Raw genomic sequence first — 22,151 nt, forward strand, 5'->3', positions numbered from 1 at the left:
GAGGTTGGAAAGACTTTGGTTATTTTCGTTGGAGCAGAGAAGACTGAGGGGCGACCTGATAGAGGTGTACAAGATTATGAGGGGCATGGACAGGGTGGATAGGGAGCAGCTGTTCCCCTTAGTTGAAGGGTCAGTCATGAGGGGACATAAGTTCAAAGTGAGGGGCAGGAGGTGTAGGGGGGATGTGAGGATAAACTTTTTTACCCAGAGGGTAGTGATGGTCTGGAATGCACTGCCTGGGAGGGTTGTGGAGGTAGGTTGCCTCACATCCTTTTAAAAAATACCTGGATGAGCACTTGGCACGTCATAACATTCAAGGCTATGGGCCAAGTGCTGGTAAATGGGATTAGGTAGGTAGGGCAGGTGTTTCTCACGTGTTGGTGCAGACTCAATGGGCCGAAGGGCCTCTTCTGCACTCTGAGATTCTGTGATAAGTGGGGCATTTTCGGGATGGCAACCTGTAACGAGTGGGGTGCCACAGGGATCAGTGCTGGGACCTCAGCAATTTACAATATATATTAATGACTTAGATGAGGGAAATGAATGTACTATCGCCAAGTTTGCGAATGACATAAAAATAGATGGGAAGGCAAGTGATGTGGGTGACACAAGGAGTCTACAGAGGGATATAGACAGGTTAAGTGAGTGGGCAAAAACTTGGCAGATGGACTATAATGTGGGAAAATGTGGGGTTATGCACTTTGGCAGGAAGAATAGAGGAGCTGAATATTATTTAATTGGAGAAAGACTGCAGAAGGCTGCAGCACAGAGGGGTTTGGGAGTCCTTGTGCATGAATCCCAAAAAGCTAACATACAAGTTCAGCAAGTAATAGGGAAGGCAAGTGGAATGTTGGCCTTTATTTCAAAGGGAATTGAGTATAAATATAAGGAAATCTTGCTCAAACTATACAAGGCACGAGTGAGACCACACCTAGAATACTGTGAACAGTTTTGGTCCCCTTATCTAAGGAAAGATATATTGGCATTGGAGGCAGCCAAGAGAAGGTTCACTAGGTTGATCCCGGGTATGGAGGAATTTTCTTCTGAGGAGAGGTTGAGTAGGTTGGGCCATTGCTGTTTAGAAGAATGAGACGTGACCTTATTGAAACATATAAGATTCTTCAGGGACTTGACAGGGTAGATGCTGAGAGGTGTTTCGTCTTGTGGGAGTGCCTAGGACCAAAGGGCATAATCTCAGAGTAAGGGGATGCCCATTTAAGACAGAGATGAGGAGGAATTTCTTCTCTCCAGAGGGTAGTCAATCTGGAATTCTTTACTGCAGAGGGCTGGAGGGACTGGGTTGTTAAGTATATTCAAGGTTGAGATAGACAGAATTTTAATCAGTGAGGGAATCAAGGGTTATGGGGGAAAGGCAGGAAAGTGGAGTTGAGGATTATCAGATCAGCCATGATCTCATTGAATGGCGGAGCAGACTCGATGGGCCGAATGGCCTACTTCTGCTCCTACGTTTTATGGAAACTATCACCGATTGTCATAAAAACCCAACTGGTTCACTAATGTGGACCTGGTCTGGCCTACATGTGACTCCAGACCCACAACAATGTGGTTGACTCTTAACTGCCTTCTGAAATGACCGAGCAAGTCACTCAACTCAAGAAGGTGGCTCACCATCACCTTCTCAAGGCCACTTAGGGATGGGCAACAAATGCTGGCCTTGCCAGTGATGCCCACATCCCCTGAAAGAATAAAGAGTGTTGAAGCACTTTTGCAAAATGCGTGTTGAGGCCATTGTTCCTCAGTGGCATCACGGGCTAGTACTTTATCACTTAGCGTTGATGCATTACAGAAAGTGCTGATATGAATGAAAAGAGCTGATGGAAAAATCTCTTGAGCCATGAATGCAGAATTTATTACTAATTTACATTGAACAGCTTTTCATAGAATCAGAATGATAAAGTACAGAAGGACACCCCTCCATCTTTCAGATGAGACGTTAAACCAAGGCTCCATCTGCCTGCTCAGGTGGATGTAAAGGATCCCAAGACACTATTTCGAACAAGAGCAGAGGAGTTACCCCTCAATCGACATCACACAAAAAAAGATAAATTGTCTGGTCGTTATCACATTTGCTGCACACAAATTAGCTGCTGCATTTCCTGTCTTACAACAGTAACAACACTTCATTGGCTGCAAAACACTTTGAGACATCCAGTGGTCATGAAAAGCATTACATAAATGCAAGTCTGTCTTCCTTTCATTCAGCCCATTGTGCTTGTGGCAGATCCTTGAGAGAGCTGTCCAATTAATACCACTTTCCCTGCTCTTTCCCCATAGAGCTGCAAATGTTTATCCAATTCCTTTGACAATCATCTCAGTTCCAGGACATCACTGCACGAGTTCCTCAGGGTAGTGTCCTAGGCCCAACCACCATCAGCTGCTTTATCAATGACCTTCCTTCCATCATAAGGTCAGAAGAGAGGATTTTTGCTGATGATTGCACAATGTTCACCATTCACGACTCCGTAGATACTGAAGCAGTCCATGTCCAAATGCAGCAAAACCTGGACAATATTCAGACTTGGACTGACAAGTGGCAAGTAACATTCATGCCACACAAGTGCCAAGCCATGGTCATCTCCAACAAGAGAAAATCCAACCATCGCTCCTTGACATTCAGTGGTGTTGCCATTACTGAATCCCCCACTGTCAACACCCTGGGGATTACCATTGGCCAGAAACTGAACTGGACTAGCCATATAAATACTGTGGCTACAAGAGCAGGTCAAATGCTGGGACTCCTGCGGTGAGTAACTCAGCTCCTGACTCCCCAAAGCCTGTACAAGTCAGGAGTGTGATGGACTACTCTCTACTTTCCTGGATGAGTGCAGCTCCAACAGCACTCAAGAAGCTTGATGTCATTCAGGACAAAGCAGCCCGTTTGATTGGCACCCTGAACACAAACATTTACTCCCTCCACCACCGATGCACTGTAGCAGCAGTGTGTACCATCTACAAGATGCACTGCAGGAACTCACCAAGGCTCCTTAGACAGCACCTTCCAAACCCACGACTGCTACCATCTAAAAGGACAAGGGCAGCAGATAGGTGGGAACACTATCACCTGGAAGTTCCCCTCCGAGCCATTTGCCACCCTGATTTGGAAATATATCACCGTTTCTTCACCATCGCTGGGTCAAAATCCTGAAACTCCCTCCCTAACAGCACTGTGGGTGTACCTACACCACAAGGACTGCAGCAGTTCAAGAAGGCAGCTCAGCATCACCTTCCCGAGGGCTATTGGGGATGGGCAATAAATGCTGGCCTAGCCTATGACACCCACATCCCATGAATGAATAAAAAAAATTATAGGTACAGTGTCTCAAATCTGACTATCCAGACATTTTTAAAGCTGCCATGCATTAATTTTAATTGTTATTAAATGAGTAAAATAACTTACTGGGACAATTTGGTTGAGTGCTGCATTGGCATGGTGATGGGACAGACTAGTTGTCGGCTTTGCAGGCCAGTCTTTTCCCGCACCCTGAGTGGTCCACATGACCCTTGACCCCACCTGCTCGACTCGGCCCAAACCAAAGGCTGGCAAGATCAGAAATCTGGCACACAGTCGATCCCAAGGTTGCTGGTTTTGAGACATTGTATCTGTACTAATGAATCAGCTTCCATCATCCTTTCAGGCAGTACGTTCCAGGTCATAAGTTTCATTCTGTACACGGCCTGACTTGGAGTGCTCAATGCTGATGCTGAGTGAACAATACATACCATTTAATTTTCCAGCACTGACTATAATAAGCAGAAAGCACAACAGATTGTTTTAAAATGTGGCCATCGGTAAAATGTATTTTTTGGGTGGGATTTTCAGCTTTGGATCAGGCTTTAGAGTTCTTGAAGAGCGGAGCCATCCCCAATAATTGGAAGACGGAGCTGAAAGAAGAGAGCTCAAGCAGTGATGAAGAGGGACGTGATGAGGAAGAGGAGAGCAGTGAGGAGGAGGTAAGAATTTTGTTTTGAGTAGGGGACTGGGATGTTTGTTAGCAATTGTTGGTGAATTGTTTTCTCTCGGTTTCAAGTTAAATCATAGAATCCTTTCAGCATTTCAGATTCAATTTGGCATTGCCCCACTGCACTTCTGTGACTCTCAAACCATTGGGTGATGTCAGCTGGGCTCAAGAATGACCGCCACAGCAGCTGCTATAGTCATATATAGCTTGCTGCAGCACAGAAACAGACCATTGGGCCCAGCGTAACCAGGAGGAGGTGGAAAACGCAACCATTGCCAGGAATGTGGCTGCTGGGGTGGGTAACCAGGAGTGGAGGGGAAGAGAATGCAGTCATAATCAGAAAGGATTGTGAAGTGAGGAGTAACACTGCTATAACCAAGAGGGAGTCAGTGGCAGGGGAAGAGCGTAGCCAGGAGTGGGTGGAGGTTGGCAGGGTTTGAGGAACACGACATGTCAGTTGCCTCCTATTGCTCAGTATAGGTTCACAAAAGAATAATGTTGGATTTTTATTTTCTATTGCATCGTCTCCATCATGGTTATAAAATGTTAATATAAAGTAGTATGAAATTTCAGTGTTCACTGTGCCTAGCTCTCCTCCTCTATTCAGTTCCATTTTGTTTTGTTTATTTGTCCTTTGATTAACTAGAACTGTAAGCTTAGGTCAGATTCAGAAGTCAGGGAGTGGATTTGAATTTCACTGCATTTTATATTTTTTACTTATTCTTTCATGGGATGTCAACAGTGCTGGAAAGGCCAATATTTGTTGCCCATCCTCAACCGCCCTCTGAAATAGCCTCGCAAACCACTTTCAAGGACAATTAAGAGTCAACCACATTACTGTGAATCTGGATAAGGATGGTAGATTTCCTTCCCTAAAGGGCATGAGCAGACCAGTTAGGTTTGAAACCATTGCTGATGATTTCACGCTCACCATTATTTCAATTCCAGGTTTTATTAACTATACTTAAATTCCACCAGCTGCCATGGTGGGATTTGAACTCGGGTCTCAGAGTATTAGCCTGGGCCTCTGGATTACTCATCTGGTGACATTACCACTACATCACCGTCTCCACCACTCCCTATACAGAGGCACCCTTCAGTATTTGGGAATAAAATCAATTCCTCTCTTCCCCTCCTTTCCCCCATCGCAGCGCCACCTGGCTATCACAAAACTACACTTCTCGACAAGCATTTACACTCTCAAAAGTATAAAACTTATGCAAACTAAGAATTAACCTGAACTAAAAATAAAGAAAAATAGTTCCGCAAAACTCTGCAGGAATAAAATTATTTAAGAATTTATTAGGATAGGTAATAAGCCTGGCCAAAGATGAGCGTTATAAGGAGTGACTTAAAGGAGGACAGAGAAGTAGAGAGGCAGGGAGGTTTAGGGAATTCCAGAACTTAGGGCCCAGGCAACTGAAGGCACAACCACCAATTGTGGAATAATTAAAATCAAGGATATACAAGAGGCTACATTGGAGGAATACCGAGTTCTCAGAGGGCTGTGGTGCAGGAGGAGGTTATAGAGACGGGGAGAGGCAAGGCCATGGAACAATTTGAAAACAGGGTTGAGAACTTTAAAATTGAAGCATTTCTGTGCCAGGTGCCAGTGCAGGTCAACCTGAAGCCCAAGCCTCTGAATCTGCAGCTGTAGCAGCTCTGTTGGACTGGTGCCCCTTTGAAGGAAGAATGCTCAGAATTGCACTTAACATTCCAATGGCCTCATTCCCCTGAACTGCACCTCAGTACAATCGCATTGATCAAGCAGTTCTATTCACCTATGCATAGCTTTATATTATGTAAATCCACCTAGATCCAAGAGTCATATGGACTCGAAACGTTAACTCTGTTTCTTTCTCTCCACAGTTGCTGTTAGACCTGCTGAGTTTTTCCAGCATTTTCTGCTTTTGTTTTCCTACACTCTCATTTATCAGTTGGTGATAAATTTTCTAAAGTAACAATGTGCGCTTTTATCCTTTACGATCTGTGAACAGGCTGCTATGAAACTCAATTGTCAGTGGCCCAGGTTAAACTATTTTCCTTTCACCATTTGTAGATGATCATTGATGGCAAACTTTTGTGCTTCAATGGGTGCCAAATAACCCAATAAATATATTATTTATATATATAGTATATTGAAATACCAGGAAGCAAATTCTATCAATATGCAGTATCTAGAGAAGCAGGAGAATCTTGATCCTTATTCCTCACAGTAATATCCTGGTCTTCAGCCAGTTGCCAGAAGAATAAGTAAGTCCTCTTAGGCCAGCAGCTGGTCAAGATCAAGTGACCAGAGACCTCGAAACAAGCCTGCCTGTTTCTTTTGAAAGTGTGTTACTTTATAACTCTTGTGTAAATCAATTTTCTCTCCCCCCACCTATTTGCAAATATCTTAGTGCATGGGTAACAGTTCCAGACATGATTCCTTTTTTTCTTAAAGTAATGGTCTGAATTTTGCTGTGGTAATAACAGTGAAACTGTCAGCTTTCACCATCATTACTGCTCGGAAACTGACAGCAACTTCAGGAGTTTGTTCAAGCGCAGAATAATGCAGAAATCCAGAAGTTGCTGACGATGCGTTTCTGCTGCTCCATAGGGTGCACTGTAGAAGTTCCCACAGACTGCTACCTCCTTTGCAATCATGAATTGACAAAACTTCCAATCTCACCCTTTAAGTTTCACTGTAAAAAAAAACAACTTGGGAAAAGATATACCTTGGTTAATGATGTGTAACTGGGTTTTTAATGGTGCAATAGCTTCATAATTACTGTTATACACCCTTACTGACCCTGAAAAGCTAATTTTATGTTTGTAGAATGTCAAATTTCTCCACAATTATTTAAAATTTCCAGATTTTAAAAATAATGCTTTATTTTTAAAAAGTCTTTACTTTAGCCTCTAAAAACAGCCTTATTTTTGTTTCGCTATCTGAAAATTTAAATTAAAGTGAAGGATTTTAAGTGTGTTTAACTTCCTGATTTGTTGTGTTCGAATACTTCAATTTAATTGGTTGCCTATCTGTTTGCCGTTATCACTCCTGCTGCACGTGAAGACATCCCTTTGATTTAGCGCAAGATTTAAACTGCCAGCAGGAAAGGGGAAATTCCTGCAGAGAGATCTCTAGATCTTTGTGGGCAACTTTCTTTGAGGTTAGTGGTGAATGCCCTTGCTTCACTGCTGACTGCAAAATCCAGGCCAACATACACACATGTCTTTTGTTCTGTTTTCTTTATTCATTTTTGTTTAATTTCTTTTGATCTAAGTTTTGAAGGACTTAAGTAGCAACTAAATCTAATTTTGACTGTTGCTGGACAGTGTCCTTAGTGTTTCTGTGCAAGACAGTGTTTTTTTTTCTGTCCATGAATTCAGGTATGTCGTTACAGAATCTCAAAAGTAAAGTTTTATATATTTTTACTCCCTTCCCCACCCCTCCCTACCACTTCCCCAAACCTACCCCCCTGCCCACCACCAAAAATCTTTAGGAAGAGGTGGAACCTTTTCCAGAGGAGAGGGAGAATTTCCTGCAACAACTGTACAAGTTCATGGAGGATCGAGGTAAGGGCCTTATTGGAAACGTATCCCATGAGCTGTAGCAAAGCCAAAACTAATCCTTGTCAGAATGTCAGCTAGGTTGTTTTCAATCTTAATAATTTGAGGCCTTTTCCCTCACAATCGCATTTTTTACTCGAGTTTTATTCTGGGCAGAGACCTTGGCTGCAGTCGGCCCAGCTGCAATTGTACTTCTGCAGGATACTGACTGATCAGCAAAACCACATAATACAGCCAGTCTTGGATCTAGGAGTGGGAGGATCCTGATGATGCAGCACCCTGTTACCAGAACTGTTGTCTTTGCTGCCTCTTGACTGTGGCTGATATTGGGTTAATGCGGAATTGTAAGATTCATGCTCAGTTGCTGGATGTTGTTTGGTTGATCATCAGTTGTCAGTAGCCTCCTATAAGTAGTCACCTTTGTCGCAGCCCCAACCTTGGAAAGCAGCTGTGCTGTGAGCTGGTTGAAGTGTGGGACAAGTTAACAATGATTGTGAAGTGTACAGTGCCTTTGGGGCTAGAGGAAGGATAGGTGGGGATGTGGAGAGGGCAAAAGAAAAGAAGCGATGTTTACTCACCATTTCACTCAATTTTAATTTCTTTGAGTTAACCTTTGAAGGGCTTAATTATCAACTAAAATTTTAGTTAAAACAGTGTTTTTATATTGTTTGTGTTTTCCCGCAGGTACTCCAATCAACAAACGCCCTGTGCTTGGTTACAGGGATTTGAATTTATTTAAGCTGTATAGACTTGTACATGAACTGGGTGGATTTGAAAGTGTGAGTATTTGGTTTAAATTATTCTCTAGAGAGGGGTCATGAACAGGAGACCAAGCATAATTTTACCGAATGTAAAATGTAGATTTTCTTTCTAGTTTTCCTTGTAGCAGAAGCCTGGCTAGAGAGAATGACTGTCCAAAAGGCCACTGCTCAGTTAACATCAACACAATTCCAGCTGCTTAATGTCAGCATTACCTGACTCAGATAAAGAGTGTTCGTGTATTTGTTTTTTTTTGTCAAAGACTCTGCAAATCTGACAATTTTGAAAGATTCCAAATTCTTCAGCCTAAGGTATTGTGCCGTTCCAATGACAAAGAACACTGCTGCCTCTATGATAGGTTGTGAGTAATGCTAGTTACATGAGCCAGGTTTGATTTTAATTGCTGCAGAGAACTTTCATTCCCTTTCATTTCATCCCATTTTGTATCCAAACACTATAGATAGTTGGAAAGTGCCAAGATCCCAGTGGATGTCTCATTATGCATTTGTAAATATGGTTATACTAAGTAGCATGGCAAGGTGAAATATGGAAAATTGTGAGAGTTCAAAATCCCACCACCAATGGTTTATTGCTATGTAAATAGTGACTCTTCCACTTCTCGCTGCAATCCACATTAGAGTAAATGAGTAAAATTGAGGCTAAGTTGGTAAAAGTGAAAACCTTTTCATCTTTATCACTCAACTAGCAAAGGACGATCCACTCTACACAGATGTTAAGAACAATTTAGTATGCATCAATCATCTGGCTACACCCCACCTCAGTCTATCTGCTGGTGACTTCCCCTTTTCACTTCTCCAGACTTGACCACTCCAACACTCTCCTGAATGGCCGTCCATCCTCCACATCGTAAACTTAAACTCCTCCAAAACTCTGTTGATTATACCCATCCCACACCAAGTCCTGCTTGCCTATCATGACACTTGCCTCCATCCCTCTCTGTAACCTCCTCCATCCCCTACACCCTCCCTCTCTCTAACCTCATGCATCCCCTACATTCTCCCTCTCTCTTACTTCCTCCAGCCCTACAACACTCCCTCTCTCTCTAACCTCCTCCAGCCCTACAATTCCCCCCTATTGCTATAACTTTCCAGCTGCCTTTCTCCTTCCCTTCCCCCACACCCCCACACTCTCTCTAGTCTTCTGGCTCTGGCCTCTTCTGCATCCATCTCGGCCTTCGCCCTACCCTTGCTGACCTTGCTATCGTTCATCAGGATCCCACTCTCTGGAATTCCTTCCCTAAACACCTCTATCTTTCCAACTCCCTCTCCTCCTTTATGACCCTCCTTAAAACTCATCTTTTTGTCCAGTATTTGGTTGCCCCTCCTCATAACCTCCTCCTTTGGCTCAAGTGTATTTATTTTTAATTTGATTATCCCTCTGTAAGGGATGTTTTTCTAAATTAAAGGCATTATTTAATTACAAGTTTTATTGTCGCAAAATCTGCTGGGGTTAAGAGTCTGTACTGGTCAAACATCAGCATGCTTTAACGAACCTGCTGTCCATTGTTCGAATAAAGTGGCTGTCCCACAGATGTGCCTGTTTTTCAAAGTTTTATGGATATCAAGATCCAACAATTTAATGCACCAGCTAGTTAGCTTTCTGAAATAGGTGACTTTTTGGGAGGGAAGGTACAGCTCAGAACAAAATCCTGAGAATGGCTAACTAGCCGGGATTGTGGAGCTGCACCGCCCCCCACCCCCAAGCCTCTGAAAATGTTTGGCTTTCCTCTGGCCAGCCAAACGACTACAACTGATGCCTTCGTTGAACCCTTCCATGAACTGCCTGAAAACTGCGATGTTATTGACTGACTTCAACAGTTTGCTTTTACTTTTTTGCTTCTGGGAACGACCCTGTGAAGAAACCTGTTTAGTCTGTTGCAGTAATGCTTGGAAAGATTGATTTTAATCATCCTTTCTTTATTCTTTCATGGGATGTGGGTGTCGCTGGCAAGGCCAGTGTTTGTTGCCCATCCCTAATTGCCCTTGAACTGAGTGATTTGTTAGGCCAATTAAGAGGGCATTTAAAAGTCAACCCCATTGCTGTGGGTGTGGAGTCACATGTAAGCCAGACCAGTAGGGGTGACAGATTTCCTTCCCTAAGGGATGTTCGTGAACCAGCTGGGTTTTACAGTAGTCAATGATTGTTATCATGGCCACCATTACTGACACTAAATTTAACGAAGTCTAGAATTGAAAGCAAGTTACATTTCACCAACTCCCGTGGTGGGATTCGAACCCATATCCCCAGAGCATTAGCCTGGGTCTGGATTACTAGCCCAGTAATATTACCAAACTCTACCATCTCCCTGTATGAGCAAGTCACATGGGCTCATGATGGAAATCTTACAGGTAATCCTGAGACAATAAATGGGTTTGATAATAAAAGTACTGCTGGCTGGTCTCCCACATTCTACCTTCTGTAAACTTGAGGCCATCCAGAACTCTAATGCCTGTGTCTTAACTTGAAGCAAGTTCCGGTTCCTCTGTCACCCCTGAGCTTGTTGACCTACATTGGCACCCGTTCAAACAATATCCTGATTTTAAAATTTTCGTGTTTGTTTTCAATACCTCCATGGTCTCGCTCCTCCCTATCTCTGTCATGTCCTCCAGAAATCATCTAATTCTGGCCTCTTGAGCATCCACAGTTTTAATTGCACCACCATTGGCGGCTGTGCCTTCAATTGTCTCGTCCCTAACTTCTGGAATCCCCCCCCACCCCCGACACTTCTCTGCCTCTCTACCTTGCTTTCCTCCTCTAAGACATTCCTTAAAACCTACCATTTTGAGCAAGGTTTTGGTCATCTTACCTAATATCTCCTTAAGTCACTTTACAATTCCGCTGTGAAGCACCTTAGTGCTGTGTATATAACTTGTTTATTATTTGCTTGGGCTCAGTATTCCAGATTACATTGCGTAAGCGTCTTCACTTCAGTTCATAGGAAGTGCCAGCTTACGTTTATGTTGTGTACAAGAAGCCTCATAGCCCAGTCCTTGAGAGGGTGGTTGAGGTTGGCAAATCACTGGATGCTAATATCGGGAGGGGACAGAGCTGTGTCATACTACTCAGTGGTGCTCTACATCAAACTAGCAGAGTTCTGTGCTACCCATGAGTCAGATATTTTTATACCAAGGGTAGAACTGGTGTCCTTGTGAAACTGGCACGCTTTGGGTCTGCACCACCATAACAAGTGGCATTTCCAGAGCCAGTTGGTTAATAGCTGCAGTTGCTGAGCTTGAAAAGTCTCCCAATTAATAAAATTGAGCCACTTTCAATTTCACCCCAGCCCCTCTGAAATTCAGTGGACATGTGCTAACAATACCAAGTACCTATTAACTTGCTAGGGAACCAGTTACTTTTTCAATTTGCTTTCAATTAAAATGAGCAAATTAGATGTTCTGTGAAGTTTACAGTATATAATAAGCAGTATTGTACTTGGTCTGGGTCTGTTGTGGAGTACTTTAAAACAACACTCAACACGGTCTTTCGTTCAAATGTCAAGCAGCCTTTGTCTCCCCACCAGTGTAAAAATAATCTCTACTGGTAAACCAGGAGACTTCTCCAACAATATAGAGTTTCAAGCAGTTCATGTACTATTGTAATTGCGTTACAATCACAGTACCGCCTACAACAGAACTGATACCATTAAAAAGGACTGGAATTCAGGACATTACAACAGTGACACAGGATAACCACCATCATGTAATCTAATTAAGAAATAAAGGAGGCAATTGTCACAACCAAATGGCCCCAGACAACACCCACTCACCCCTGTCACGGAAGGAGAGAAATCTTTTACATAAAGATCAACTTTGGAGCCAGGGACAACTCATTTTGGTAGGATCCATTATTTTCAGTTGTGGAAATAACATCAGCACTGAGCAGGTCTGTCCAAGCGGGTGCTAAGCGCCAATCATCCAGCAAGATGTCCTTAGAAGATGTGTTTGTGATACTCTATAAGCTTAGCATCCGGGAACCATTTTAACCCCATAATTGCTGTAGAGTTTGAAAACCCCACTTCAGGGACTAACTGAAACCCTGTTAGTCGTCTGATGGAATCGTATCACTTGCAGTCCATTCTAGTGTTTCCTAGACAAAACGTGTGGAAAACATCTCATGATTGTTCATATGAGTGTATTTGGACAAAAATTGACACCAAGCCATGTAAGGAGATTTTAGGAGTGGCAACCAAAGCTTGGTCGAAGCTCCTTAGTTTTAAGGAACACCTTAAAGGAGGAGAGAGAAACAGAGGTTTGGGGAAGGAATTCCAGAGTTTGGGGCCTAGGCAGGTGAAGTTATGACTGACAATGGTGGTGTGAAGGAAGAGGCCACAACTGGAGGATGCAAAGATCTCATTGTAGGGCTGAAAGAGGTGACAGAGATAGAGAGGGACAAGGTCATGAAGGGATTTGACATTCGCATTAGAATTTGAAAATTGAGATGTTGCTGGCTTCAAAGCCTTCAGTCAAGAAGCACAGGGACGATGGGGTAAACGTGGCCTAGTGCAAGCTAGGATATGGTCCGCATAGTTTTGGTTGAGCTGCAGTTTGTGGAGGGTAAGATGTAGGAGTGCATTGAAATAAACAAGGTTGGAGGTGAATGAGGCACAAATGAGGGTTCCAACATTTCACGATCAGTGTGGTGAAAAAACATAGGGAGTGGCCGGGGGGTGCAGGGCTTATCCCAAGATTTAATCTTGATTTCTGCATAAAGACCAGTATGTCCAAGATTTTATTTTGAAAAATAAATCTCAACATTAACATTTATTAATGAGCACAAATTGCTTCAGGTGACAAGAGACCCTGCCTTGTCAGTGTCACAACCCATATATCAAGAATTTTAAAAAATGAAATCCAGCCATTTCTTGTGGTTCAGCATCCATTGGCATCTGGGCCTTCAGTTGCCTAGGCCCTAAACTCTGAAATTCCCTCCCTAAACACTGTGCCTCTCGACCTCTCTCTCCTCCTTTAAGTCGCTATTTAAAATCTACCTCTTGACCACTCTTGGTCACCTGTGCTAATATCTCCTTGGCGGTGCTCCTATGAAGCACCTTGGGATATTTTACGACATTCAAGGTACAATATAAATGCAAGTTGTCAGTGGTCAGAAATTCAGGAGAGATTTGGGATGCTCTCTTGGGATTGTTCAACCTCCTCCAGCTGCAACCTTGGTGCTGCTCAGTTTTTGGTGTTCCCACAGTGCTGCAATGAAAATCGTCAACACATTGACCCAATACATGGAGAAAACAAGAACCAACTGTAGTGTTCATTGTAATGCTGTCCTGCAGGTTGCTTAATACAACAGTCATAATTTCTAAGAAGCAAATTAATCATAAATATCACATCCAGTCTTAAATGGGATATTGTGAACATTATTGTATTGTATTATAAAATCATAGAAAGGTACAGCACAAATAAAGGCCATTCATCCCAATTGTGCTTTGGCCTCTCTTATAAGACCATAAGACGTAGGAGCAGAAGTTGGTTATTCGACCCATCGAGTGTGCTCTGCCATTCAATGAGATCATGGCTGATCTGATAATCCTCAACTCCACTTTCCTGCCTTTTCCCCATAATCCTTGATTCCCTTACTGATTAAAATTCTGTGTATCTCTGCCTTGAATATACTTAATGACCCAGCTTCTATAGCACTCTGCGATAAAGAATTCCACAGATTAACTACTCTCTGAGAGAAGAAATCCCTCCTCATCTCTGTTTTAATTGGGCAACCCCTTACTCTGAGATTATGCCCTCTGGTCCGAGGCACTCTCAGAAGGGGAAACAACCTCTCAGCATCTACCCTGTCAAGCCCCCTATGAATCTTATATGTTTCAATAAGGTTGCCTCTCATTCTTCTAAACAGCAATGAGTACAGGTCCAACCTACTCAACCTCTCCTCATAAGAAAATCCCTCCATACCTGGGATCAACCTAGTGAACCTTCTCTGGACAGCCTCCAATGTCAGTATATCTTTCCTTAGATAAGGGGAGCAAAATTGTTCACAGTATTCTAGGTGTGGTCTCACTAGTGCCTTGTATAGTTTTAGCAAGACTTCCCTATTTTTATACTCCATTCCCTTTGAAATAAAGGCCAACATTCCATTTGCCTTCCCTATTCCCAGTTGAACTTGCGTGATAGCTTTTTGGGATTCATGCACAAGGACTCCCAAACCCCTCTGTGCTGCAGCCTTCTGCAGTCTTTCTCCATTTAAATAATATTCAGCTCCTCTATTCTTCCTTCCAAAGTGCATAACCTAACATTTTCCCACATTATATTCCACCTGCCAAGTTTTTGCCCACTCACTTAACCTGTCCATATCCCTCTGTAGACTCCTTGTGTCATCCTCACCACTTGCCTTCCCACCTATTTTTATATATATTGTAAATAATTGGAGGTCCCAGCACTGATCCCTGTGGCACTCCACTAGTTACAGGTTGCCACCCTGAAAATGCCCCCCTTATCCCAACTCTCTGTCTTCTATTAGCTAGCCCCCAATCCTCTATCCATGCCAATATACTACCCCCAACACCATGGGCTCTTATCTTATTAAGTAGCCTCATGTGCGGCACCTTATCGAACGCTTTTTGGAAATCCAAATATACTACATCTACTGGTTCCACTTTATCTATCCTGCTAGTTACCTCCTCAAAGAATTCTAAAAAATTTGTCAGGCATGATTTCCACTTCATGAAGCCATGCTGACTCTGCTTGATTAGAATATGTAATTCTAAATGCTCTGCTATTACATCCTTTATAATAGACTCTTAACATTTTCCCAACGACAGATGTTAAGCTAACTGGCCTATAGTTACCTGTTTTTTGTCTCCCTCCCTTTTTGAATAAGGGTGTTACATTGGCAGTTTTCCAATCCTCTGGGACTTTTGCAGAATCTAGGGATTCTTGGAAGATTACTACCAGTGCATCCACTATCTCTGGTAGATACTTCCTTTAATATCCTAGGATGCAACCCATCAGGTCCAGGGGACTTATCGGCCTTTAACCCCCATTAGTTTCCCTGGTACTTCTCCTCCAGTGATAGTTATTGTATTTATTTCCTCCCCTTTTGCCCCTTGATTATTTAGTATTGGAATGCTGTTAGTGTCTTCTACTGTGAAGACTGATGCAAAGTATTTATTCAACTCCTCTGCCATTTCCTGATCCCCCCCCTTATTATTTCCCCAACCTCTTTCTGTAAGGGGCTCATGTTCACTTTGGTGTCTCTTCCTTTTTATATATTTAAACAAAGCTCTTACTGCCTGTTTTTATATTACAAGTTAGCTTACCTTCAGTGTTTATTTTCTCCCTCTTTATTATTTTTTTGGTCATCTTTTGTTGGTTTTTAAACCTTTCCCAATCCTCTGGCTTACCACTAATCTTTGCCACAATTTATGTCTTTTTTAATTTGATACTATCCTTAACTTCCTTGGTTAACCATGGTTGGTTTATCCCCTTCCTAGAATCCTTCTTCCTCACTGGGATATATCCTTGTTGTGAGTCATGAACTATTTTCTTAAACATCTGCCATTGTTCATCAACAGTGTTTTCTGCTAAAATCTTATCGCAGTTCACTCCAGCCAACTCTGCCCTCATTCCTTTGAAATTACCATTATTTAAGTTTAGCACAGCTGTTTCTGACCCAAGTTTTTCACACTCAAACTGAATGCTAAATTCTTCCATATTATGGTCACTGTTTTTCCTAGGGTACCCTTTACCCTGAGATCATTTATTAAACCTGCCTCATTACACATTACCAGATCCAAAATAGCCTGATCTCTGGTTGGATTCAAAACATATTGCTATAGGAAACCTGGTTACCTCTGCCAATTTGATTTTTCCAATCGACATGAAGATTAAAGTCACCCATGATTAATGTACTGCCTTTTCGACATGCCCTCATCATCTCCTCATTTATTCTCTGTCCATTGGAGGCAGTTCAAAAGTGATTCACTAAACTGATTTCTGGGAAGAAGGGGACGACTTATCAAGAACAGCTAAACAGGTCAGGCCTTTATTCATTAGAGTTTAGAAGAATGAGGGGTGACTTTATTGAAACGTACAAAATTCTGAGGGGGCTTGACAGGGTAGATGTTAAGAAGATGTTTCCACTAGTGGGGGAATCTCAAACTAGGGGACATAGTTGCAGAATAAGGGGACACTCATTTAAAACTGAGGTGCAAAGGATTTCCTCTCTCAGGGTAGTGAACGTCTGGAATTCTCTACCTCTAGAGTTGTGGAGGCTAGATCACTGAAAGTATTTAAAGAGGAGCTAGATAGATTTTTGAAATATTGGGGAGTTGAGGCCTGGGGCAGATCAGCCATGATCTTATTGAATGGCGGGGCAGGCTTGAGGGTCCAATTGGCCTACTGCTGTTCCTATTTCTTATGTTCTTATGTACGCTATAGCTACTATTTGGGGACTCATAGACTACACCCACCAGTGTCTTCTTTCCCTTGTTATTTCTTACCTCCACCCATATGGATTCTACATCTTCTGATCCAAGATCCTTTCTTGCTATCGTACTAATTCTATCTCGCACTAACAAAGCTACCCCACCACCCTTTCCTTCCTGCCTGTCCTTTTGAAAAGTCACGTACTGCTGAATATTTAGTTCCCAGCTTTGATCTCCTTATAATCATGTCTCCATAATGGCTATAAGATCATACCCATTAACCTCTATTTGTGCCGTTAATTCATTTATTTTGTTCTGAATACTATGTGTGTTTAAGTAAAGAGCTATTAATTTTGCTTTGAAAGAGCTATCCAATTAGCCCCATTCCCTGCTTTTTCAACAACAACAACCTGTATTTTTATAGCACCTTTAGGATAATAAAACATCCCAAGGCGCTTCATCGGAGCATTTAAAAAACAAAGTGTGACAACGATCCACATAAGTAGATATTAGGTCAGATGACCAAAAGCTTGGTCAAACAGGTCAGTTTTAAGGAGTGTCATAAAGGAGGAAAGCAAGGTGAAGATGTAGGGAGGGAAGGGTATTCCAGAGTTTAGGCAACTGAAGGTGCAGCCACCGAAGGTGGAGCGTTTAAAATCCGGGATGCTGATGAGGTCAGAATTAGAGGATATTTCAGAGGGTTTTGGAGCTGAAGATTACACTGATGGGGAGGGGTGAGACTATGGAAGGATTTGAAAACAAGCATGAGAATTTTAAAATCTCTGCAAGTGTTTCTCCTTTGTGTTTATCCAATTCCCTTTTGAAATTTACTATTGAATATGCTTCCATCCCCTCTCCCCCTTTTGCAAGGGGTGAATTCCAGATCATCATCATTCGCTGCATAAAGAATTCTCATCTGCCCAATGGTTCTTTTGCCAATTAACTTAAATCTATGTCCTCTGGTTACTGTCACTGGAAACAGTTTCTCCTTATTTACTCTATCAAAACTAAAGAACACTGTGAATGCTGAAAATCTGAAATAAAAGCAGAAAATGCTGCAAACTAAATTGTGAACTATTTTTTTCTCTCTCTGTAGACACAGCATGACCCCCTGAGTATTTCCAGTATTTTCCTGTTTTCGTTTTTGCAGTGTTAGCTATGCAGTGGTTCGTTTTGTCTAGGTTCTTTTGAATTGTATTGCATATGGGACTATAATTTGTGGTGCTTTCTTTTTGTTACAAGGTGATGTTACTCATCATCTGCCTTATTGCCTATAGATTGAAAGTGGTGCTGTGTGGAAGCAAGTCTATCAGGATCTGGGAATCCCTGTGATGAACTCTGCAGCGGGCTACAATGTGAAGTGCGCATACAGGAAGTAAGTTCCTTGTTCAGTTACATTTTGCTGGACATATCAATGTACATTGAGACTCTATTTTACCATAAAGGCATAATAATGTAATTGCACCATGCAGCCTACGTGCGCAGATTGACAAATTTACCGTTCATTCCTGATGTCAGCTGCAGTACAGTTGGTAGCACTGCTGCCTCTGAGTCAGGAGGCCATTGGTTCAAACTCTGCTGCAGAAACTTGAGCACATGAATCCAGGTTGACACTGCCAGTGCCATTACTGAGGGAGCTTTGCACTGTCAAAGGTGCTATCTTTTGGTTGAGATATTAAACTCTTGACTGGATGGAAAAGACCCTACACCCACTATTTCAAAGAAGAATGGAAAAGGTCTCTCCTGTGTCCTGACCAATATTTATCCCTCAACTGACGTCAACAAAAAAGAGATTACCTGGTCATTATCACAGTTTTTTCTGGGATTTTACTATGTGCAAATTGACTACTGCATTTCTTATATTAACAGTGACGACACTTGTAAAGTACTTCATTGGCTTAATCACTTAGGGATGTACTTGGGCCATGAAAGGCACTAAATAAATACAAATCTTCCTTTTCTATCAAGAATGCCTCTGTAATGTCAATGTTTTACATAATTAAGCATTTAATTTCTTCCAAATGTTTTGTTGCAGCTGTGAATACAGAATTTATTCGAACATTACTTGGAACATAGTATAACTGGTAACATTGTTTTGCATTGTCAGGTATATGAAATAAATTCTGTATACCACAGTTGTCTATTGAGGAACTTTTCATGTATTCTGTGCACGTTGTAACGTATTCATAGAATTTATATTCACAACGTGTTGAATATAATCTCTTCTTTCTGTGAGTCATAAGTTGAAATGACACAATCAGTCTGTTGTGTAATGGGTCTTAGAGAAAGTCAATGATTCACCCAGTTGATACTACAGATTAAGTTGCTGAGCTCTGATTCGAACTCGGTAAACTTTGGTTGCATTCTCAGGAGATTGGTGGGGGCAAAGGAGGAGAGAAAGATCTGGTAGTAAGAGAGGAGGTCAGAGGTGTTATTGTTAAGATCTTTGAAAATAATTGAGAGGGTAGATAGTGAATAGCTGTACACCAATGGGGAGATCAAACAAGGGGACAGAATCTTATAACATAGCTAAAGGTGAATCCAGGATAAATGTCTTCATGGAAAGCAGTGTGTTAGTGTGGAACACACTGCTCCAAATAGTAATAGATGCAGTCAATTGAAATTTCCAGAAGGGAGCTGGAAATTCATTTCAAAACCAAGAGTATTGAGGGACATAGGAGAAAAGGCAGGACCTTGTGATTTAAAAAAAATAGAGCTGCCATGACCAACAGAATGGTGACGTTGGGTCAATGAGCTGAATGGTGTCCACAATAGGTTTCAAATGCAGTACAGCCTTAAAATGCTAGGTTAATTTGACTTTCATTGCTAACCCTGAAGTGAAGAGCATATTCCAAAGCTGCAAGATTCCATGCTGAAACAGCACATAAAAACTCTGGCCTGAATCTGTTCATTGAATAAGAATTAAACTTGGTGCTCCTTTGAGGGCACTGCTCAATTTTTGCAGCAATAACGCATGATATAACACAGTTCTGTCCTTTGCATTATCTGACTCACCACAAGAAATCCCAGGGGATTTCTGACAATAATGTGAAAGCAGAATGGACTGCAAGTATTGTCTGCCCCTCACGTTTCAGGTATCCTGTGTTCTTGCATGAGTTATTGTGCTATACTTTGGTTGTATTTGCTTGACATCCTTAATTCAGCAGCATAGAAATAAAAAGCTGCCAGTTATAAAACTCAGAGATCAAGAATGGACAGTAAAGCTGTTAGCAGAAGAAGTCATGAAGAAAATCAGTCATTTTTGAAAAGTGTTTTGCTGCTATAATGGTTCTTCGCCAGCTGACCACACACAGATAAAACGACAGGTCCGGATTTTCGTAATAATGCAAGTCCCACCCCGAATCTGGCGCCCACCATTTTTGGTCGGGGGGTGGTGTGAGATATGGAGACGGGTCATACTTTGGACATGCGCAGTTCACAGAGGTAGCTGCACTTTTAAAAGTGGCGCTACCTTCAGTCAGATGTGATTTTCATCCCCCAGGAATCTGAAAAACAACTCTTAGGCTTCACGCTTTTCAGGAGAAGGCCTAAACTTACCAGAGTTTTTGCAGTAGTAGGGAACTCATTTGGAGAGCTCAGGTCCCTTTTTGGACAACATTAAAACTGTCACAGTTGAACTTGAATCACAGGTGTATAGCTGACATCCAAAGAAGTTGGGAGCAGGGGCTGGTGGCCTTGGAAGAGCAAAAGCTTCTGCCCATCATGATTTCGGCATACGGGTGGCAGAAAGGAGAATGTGCCAGAGAAAGGAGCTGTGTGCATTGTGCCAAAGAAGAGGCAAAATGGAGATGACACCTTCACGCATTTGTGCCACAGGGGCAAGTGAGCATGACCAACATGAGGCCAGAGGGAGGGCACCAGAAGGTAGAGGCAGCACTGCACGCACCAGAGATCAGGAGGATGACAACTAGGTTTTACCGTAGGGTAAGGGTTTACCGATTGCAGAGGTCATAATCACAATATGACTGAGAACCAGTGCAGAAGGCGGCACAGATTAAGCCAGGAATTGGTCGCCGACATATGTGGCATGGTGACAACATCACAAACCACAGCCTACTGATCCTGATGCCCTGCCAGTGGCTCTCAATGTTACTGTAGCTCTGAATTTTTATGCAGCCATTTCTTTCCGGCACTCAGCAGGAGAACTCTGCAGAGTCTCAGTTAGCCACACACAGCTGCATCATGGCAGCTACAGGTGCAACCTTTGCTTGGGTAGGGGAACACAACTTCCCGATGGATGTGATGTCTCAGACATAGAGGGTCACAGGTTTGGCACCATTCGTGGGCTTCCCTCCGGTGCAGAGGGGCTATCTGTTGTACCAGCATTGCCATAAGGGCACCAACTCATCAACCTGACATCTTTGTGAACAGGAAATCTCTCCATTCCCTGAATGTGTAGGTGGTGTGTGACCACAAGATGTGTGCACGGTATCCTGGAAGCTGCCACGACGCAGCCATCCTGAGGAATTCCCAACTGCCTCAGCTTTTTCAAGCACTGACATAGGTCCGTAGTTGGCTTCTGGGGGACAAGGGTATCCCTTAAGGAAGTAGCCAATGACCCCCTTTAGGCAGCTGCAAATAGAGCCCAAACAGCACTATAACAGCAGCCACAGTACAATAGAGGAGGCTACTGACATTATCAAAACTCGCTTCCATTCTGGAGGAACCGTACAGTATACCCCTGCAAGGGGGTCTCGAATAATATTGGTGTGCTGCATGCTGCACAATATGGCGCAGCAGAGGGGCTTACAAGTGGAAGGGCAGAAGCTGGGCCCATAGATATATCTTCTGAACAAGAGGAAGATGAGGAGCAGCACGAGGAGGCCCCTGTCTGGTCTTATAGATCTGACCAGGAGGAGGGAGAGGGCAGCAATGGCAGACCAGCTTCGGAGCAGGCCCATATTGCCATGGCTGACTCTTTACAGGAGGAGGGTCATCACCAGAAGCCTGCTAATCCAGAATAGATTCACTTAGGCTCTTGAAAGCACGCAGTTAACATCAGATAGTGTCTGGTGAGCAGCTTCTATAAAATAAATCTTAAACATGGAAGCTACACTTCATGAGAGAAACGCCGATCTTCAACAAGGGAGAAAGTCAACATCACAGAATTCAAGTCATTGCCATAAATATGACTGAAACCGTGACCATCATCATAACCCTTGGCCTCAACAAATTGCACAAACACCATTTGAGAATGGTGTTACCATTCTACCTACCCAACCTGGACCCTTCACAAATCTGGAAATAGCTGCCAATCAGTCAACGAAGATGCCAACCTGTGCCTACTCAGTTCATCCCCACTATGCTGACCATAGGAGTGACCAAAGCTGATGAAGGCATTTTTGAACATTTACATTTACAATGTGAAGGGCTATATTGTTGGGAAATAGAGATAGTTTAAGTAAGTTATATTGGTATTTGTGGGTGTTAGG

The 22,151-nt window shown here is 42.6% G+C and overlaps 1 protein-coding gene across 1 annotated transcript in view; it reads left to right on the forward strand.

The window, feature by feature from the left end:
- arid4b (AT-rich interaction domain 4B) overlaps positions 1 to 22,151 on the forward strand; it is a 177,516-nt gene that overhangs the window by 85,907 nt on the left and 69,458 nt on the right. Inside the window, exons 12-15 of the mRNA XM_078541697.1 lie at positions 3,842 to 3,972; positions 7,466 to 7,538; positions 8,217 to 8,311; positions 17,976 to 18,073. Coding sequence (XP_078397823.1) covers positions 3,842 to 3,972; positions 7,466 to 7,538; positions 8,217 to 8,311; positions 17,976 to 18,073 — 397 coding nt within the window. The remainder of the gene's footprint in view (positions 1 to 3,841; positions 3,973 to 7,465; positions 7,539 to 8,216; positions 8,312 to 17,975; positions 18,074 to 22,151) is intronic.

This window comes from Cetorhinus maximus, chromosome 5, assembly GCF_964194155.1.
Source record: "Cetorhinus maximus chromosome 5, sCetMax3.hap1.1, whole genome shotgun sequence".
In the NCBI taxonomy this organism is placed as follows: domain Eukaryota; kingdom Metazoa; phylum Chordata; class Chondrichthyes; order Lamniformes; family Cetorhinidae; genus Cetorhinus; species Cetorhinus maximus.